Source organism: Coenobita brevimanus, chromosome 57 (genome assembly GCF_032717465.1).
Source record: "Coenobita brevimanus isolate Jiangsu-jjx chromosome 57, ASM3271746v2, whole genome shotgun sequence".
In the NCBI taxonomy this organism is placed as follows: Eukaryota; Metazoa; Arthropoda; class Malacostraca; order Decapoda; family Coenobitidae; genus Coenobita; species Coenobita brevimanus.
This window is the reverse complement of record NC_137010.1, coordinates 4,508,412-4,513,513: the sequence shown is the minus strand read 5'-3', so window position 1 is coordinate 4,513,513 and position 5,102 is coordinate 4,508,412. Positions and strand designations below refer to the sequence as shown.

The window sequence follows — 5,102 nt, the reverse complement described above, 5'->3', positions numbered from 1 at the left end:
TCTAATATGCCAGATAAATTGCCAAGAAAGATGTGCTGGAAAGTCTCCCAAGCTCACAAGAATACAACCTAAAAACTCTAATGATACTGGAACCCGATATATGAAAATGAAAGTTACTCCTACTACATAGACAGTCTCCTTTAACCCCTTTCTTATAATGATATTTAATTATTCCTATTACCTCCAAAAGACTATTCTTGAGCCAGACTTTTCTGGCTGGAGAGGCTAGACATCAAAGTCATTAACCACTTCACAACATGTCTATCCTGAGTTGATTTAACATGTCGAAGTAGGAGGGGAAAAAAAAATCGAAGGGCTAACGATCTTTTAACTCCTTCAATATGATAATGTATTTTATATTATCTTGCTACCACTGGACAACTTTTAGTAATACTGAAGAGATTAACTAAGGCAATATCTAATCCCTTCAGCTCTAAAACCCTTCAAACTGAACACAGTCATCTGGAGACATAACAAAATGGAACATACATCGGGAGACTAAACGGGTTAACAAGACAAATGAGAGTGCAAATTGGTTCAGCAACAAATAGCAAGTCTGCTTTAACCACAAAGGGTGTAGGCATAATGCAAACCACCTCTACCATACAGCACAAAACTGCCTTAACTACAGGTGGTGTATGTGGTGACCATGTTACCCACTCGCTGAGTCACTGTACGACACGTTCTGCCCCCGCCCCCACCCCCACCACTGAAGTGGGCATTGTGCTGATGGAACGTTTGCTGCTGCCGAGCCCTGCGGTGTGCCTCATTGTGCCGCCTCATGTGGTCTTGATGCTGGAAGTGGCCCCCATGGAAGAATGAGTCCTGGGAGCCAAAGTGGCTTCGTGAGTGCCCGCCAAAACCACGTCCATGGCCACCAAAACCATGGCCAAAGAAGTCCTCCATGTCCATAAAATCATCATCCTGACAAGGTGGTGGTGGTGGTGGAGGGTGGGGAAAGAAGAGGGAAGGGGGGGCTCAGTCTAAGGCTAAGCTAAATTTGCTATAGCTACAATGCTGGTCATGTTTTAAGCTGCCTTTTCTAAAGTGGTAAAAGGTACAGCAAGTCCTCATTATAATTTGCCTTATTTATGTATTTTTCTTCTTTTTACAGCTCAGTTCTCAGAAAATTAACATAAGACTGTGAAAGGCCAACTGTTACATATAATGCTAATTTTCCATTTTCCATTTTTTTTAGTGTACAGGTTGTATGAAAAAGTTGTGATATTCTGGAACACAACCCTGGTATATAACAAGGACTTACTGCACACAAATACTGTAAATATGTGAAGTGCCCATGCAGTGAAATAATATACGTTAATGATAAAAGTGCCAGTAGCAATGAATAATATCTTGATAAAATACTTGTGCCTACAAATTATGCACACAGTAAATTATCAGTTACATAATTCTGAAAATATGAATTTTCACTGGTACAAATAGCAACCACAATTATAATTTAACTATGATAGCGCTTTTCAATGTCATATTTCAGTGTACAAAGTTATTAAGTCTTATGAATGAAAATAAGGCATTATATATCTGCTTTTAAGTGCTACTGAAGAGGATTAATCTCGTCTGAAAACTTTGAAGTGCTCATTTTAATAACTGATGCAACATAATATTCATCTACAAATTCAATGGCTTTTAAAATAATTAGGAACTGCAAAAAAATACTTACAAAGTCACTTGCAAAGCCACCACCAAATGCACCTCCAAAGTTATCAAAGTCAGCAAAGATGTCATCAAAGTTGAAGTGGAAGTTGAATGGGTGTCCTCCTCCCCCATTGCCACCACCCTGCTTCTGCGTGTACCCAGCGTGACCCAACATGTCATATTCCTTCCGCTTCTGTTCGTCAGACAGAACTTCGTATGCTGTGGGAGGAGAAAATGGGGAGTAATCAAACACACCATTACATTAGAAAACTCTGCATGCTGTGGGAGGAGAGAATGGGATGAATAATCAAACCCACCATTACATCAGAGATCTTTGCATGTTGTGGGAGGAGAGAATGGGCTGAGTAATCAAATCACTGCACATCTGACTTGACTTCATATGCTGTGGGGCACAATAAGCTTGGTATTCGCTAATGACTGACTACTACACATCTGATACAATCCAACAGCTACACAATGCAGAGGACAGAATATCTACCAAACAGCTAACTAAAATTCAGATCAAACTTTGTACACTGTGGGGTGGATACACTAGGACAAGTAATCACATACAGTTACTACACACTTGACTACTTCGTATGCTGTGAGCCGAAGTACACAGTATCAATAAAAACAGACCACAAGGCTCTCACAGGTTCTTTATATTGCTGACTTCACATGCTGCTTTCCTGGGGTCATACCGTAAGATGGGGTAACTGGGCACTTAGTAGGGGAACCGGGCACCCACTAAGTTATTTGCAAACTTTCCTATATAAAACATATAAATCTTTAATTCTCTATATTTTTCTGGTGCTAACTGTATAGCTAAGTCTCTGAGCAATAACATACCTCAAAATCAACAGTTACAAATAGGAAAAAGTAGACCACTGATCCCTGCATGCATAAGAGTGATGTTTTCGATAATTCACAGAAGCCTCAACAATGGAGACGCTAAGGGTAAGTTACCTATGTTAGAAGTGAGCTAGAGAACTCGCCTTATGCTCACTTACTGGACATCATCAAAGGTCGGATGGGAACTAGTAACATGTTTCTACAGTTAAGCATTGCCAGGCAATGGCAAGGGTAACTCAAGTGGGGTAACTGGGCACTTTGGGGAGGGCAACCAGTCACATTAACTAGTTTTCATTATTCAGTTTCTAAATATGTCTCAAAGACTCCTTGTCATCTATTGCTATATTCCTAAGTTTCAGGGATGCACCAGGCTCTGAATCTGTTTGCTCGTTTGCCCACAGAACCACAGTGATAACGCGGAACTACAAAGTCCTGAGTAGCAGGAGTACACCTGTTTTTCCTGCTTAAGTTTATATTACATATTATGTTTGCCTGCCTAAGTTTATGTTATTTAGTGGCAATCAACAGTAATGAGCACCTTCATACAGTACTAAGAAGGTCTGGGTGCCCGGTTGCCCCATCATGTGGGGTAAACAGGCACCCACCTTTTTTTATTTTTAAGTAAGTTCTTTTTGTATCCTTAAGTATGTGTCTGGTTTCAGAAGGTAGCCCTAAATGAGTTATTTTTAAAAATTTCATTTTTTCCAAATTCCTGCACATCTCTATACTATTGACAAAAAAGAGGTAAAAATGGTCCCCAGTTACCCCATCTTATGGTATGTTTAATTCTTTTCTGCACTGTATGCATTTCCTAACTGAACACTGAACTATAAAACTGCAACGTACAAGCTTTGACCATACACTACAAGCTGCCATACTGATCATACTTAAAATCTTCCCACTAGTTTTGATAAGATAATGAATTAAGAAGCTAAAACTAGAACTTGAAAAAATGTACAGTATACAGCAAAAACAACTCCCCCCCCAAAAAAAAAAAAAATGTGGTGTGTGTGTGTGTGTATATATATGGTGTGTGTGTGTGTGTGTGTGTGTATATATATTTATATATATATATATATATATATATATATATATATATATATATATATACACACAAAATCCCAGGAAAGGTCCTAAAACACGATGATGCAGCGAATGAAAGAACAGTCAACAAATTGAGCTAATATAAGCACTGAGGTCTGCTACAAGTACCTACACCAGTCCTCAAGAAATACCATCAAGTACTGTATTAAACAGAAAACATTTATAATGACTGTTCCTAAACCCACCCAATTCACAAGAGTTTTGAATGACAACAATGATGGATGGGACATTTCCACTCCAAAAAAGGTTTACATAATCAAGCATGGCCTACATAAATGTACGGATAGAGAACATACAGTACTGAGTATTGTACAGACAGGCAAAGAGAGTGTTGAGACAATAAATACACTTCCTTTGTATGATGGATGATGATGAAATCAGTCTGATTGACAAAAATGGATGATAAACATCAGGTACACCATCAGCATCAACACTCCACACAAGGATAAATGACACTCACCTTCAGCTATCTCTCTGAACTTTGCCTCAGCACCCTCCTCCTTGTTCTTGTCAGGGTGGTACTTCATGGCCAGCTTGCGGAAGGCCTTCTTGATCTCACGGTCTGTGGCGTTCTTCTTCACCCCAAGCTGCTCATAGTAATCCTTGGCGCACAGGCACAGACACGCAAGGCAGAGGAGTAGGGTAGTAATGAAGATGCTTGTGTCCATCCTGCCAGTTAGTGCAGGAACAACTCTTGGATGTGGTGTCTGACTACAAGGCTTCAGTGGTACAGGTATAGCTGTTTTTATCTTACTCTTGGGTAAGAACAGCTGGCTTACAGTTACTTATCTAAAAGTGTTATTTGTATTTTATGGTGCTCCTTGTTTAGAAAAACTGCTGGCTTGCAACTTTTTATTACAACACACACACCTGTATTTACAACTGGCGATCTGTTTGCCGTTTAAAAGTGTCACCAATTTTTCATTCAATGAAAAGTGTTCTAGTACTCTGACAATATTACATTCAATCAATGGGAATGTAGTATCAGTGAGTATGATACTTGATTAAAAGTTCACACGCTTTAAGAACTTATTAGCACCTTACTGTCATGAGTGGTATGATAACTGTTGGATCATTTTATTACTGGTGCTTATTCTTAAATACGATGCTTTTCCCACAGCTGCACTGCTTGGTCATGCATACACAGCACTAGGTGTGAAGGTGCACAAGTGTGCTCACTGCTGACGTTGGACCCGGAAACACCTGTGTGACAGAAAATAACAGGTTAAAACTGTTTACATCCAGAGCAAAGAATGAGTATAATTCAAGACCAATGACACCAGTACACTTCAAATTAAATTGTGTAAATGTCTGTAACAGTCACATTATAATGCCTTACAGTAGCTGCACAACAAAAGTGGTCTCGGCTCACCAGAAAATTAAAGCATCATTTGAAACACTAAAGAAAATTTCTGGGCAACTTTATTTAGCTCTACATGTAAAGGGATTTATCAACTGTAAGGGTTAAAAGTAGCCTTCATTAATCTCTT

General features: G+C 39.2%; 1 protein-coding gene across 2 annotated transcripts; it reads right to left on the bottom strand.

Annotated features, from left to right (window-relative positions):
• Positions 1-498: 498 nt before the first annotated feature.
• On the bottom strand, positions 499-4,524 carry LOC145402064 (dnaJ homolog subfamily B member 9-like). Of its 2 annotated transcripts, none has more exons than XM_080274167.1 (3): positions 4,073-4,524; positions 1,682-1,875; positions 499-924 (listed from the first exon to the last, which is right to left on the bottom strand). In XM_080274167.1, exons 1-3 carry the CDS (start codon positions 4,278-4,280, stop codon positions 622-624), a joined length of 705 nt encoding a protein of 234 aa, XP_080130293.1. In that variant the 5' UTR covers positions 4,281-4,524; the 3' UTR covers positions 499-621. The 2 variants fall into 2 exon arrangements, with proteins under 2 accessions (XP_080130293.1, XP_080130294.1); XM_080274168.1 differs by having other exon boundaries at positions 499-795.
• Positions 4,525-5,102: the final 578 nt, after the last annotated feature.

Excerpts from the sequence above, each read along its gene's own strand:
- LOC145402064 (XM_080274167.1), bottom strand. The coding sequence starts at position 4,280 with ATGGACACAAGCATCTTCATTACTACCCTACTCCTCTGCCTTGCGTGT. Across the intron at positions 1,876-4,072 it reads GTTCAGAGAGATAGCTGAAG|CATACGAAGTTCTGTCTGAC; the intron begins GTGAGTGTCATT and ends CTCCTCCCACAG. Across the intron at positions 925-1,681 it reads GTGGCTTTGCAAGTGACTTT|GATGATGATTTTATGGACAT; the intron begins GTAAGTATTTTT and ends CCACCTTGTCAG.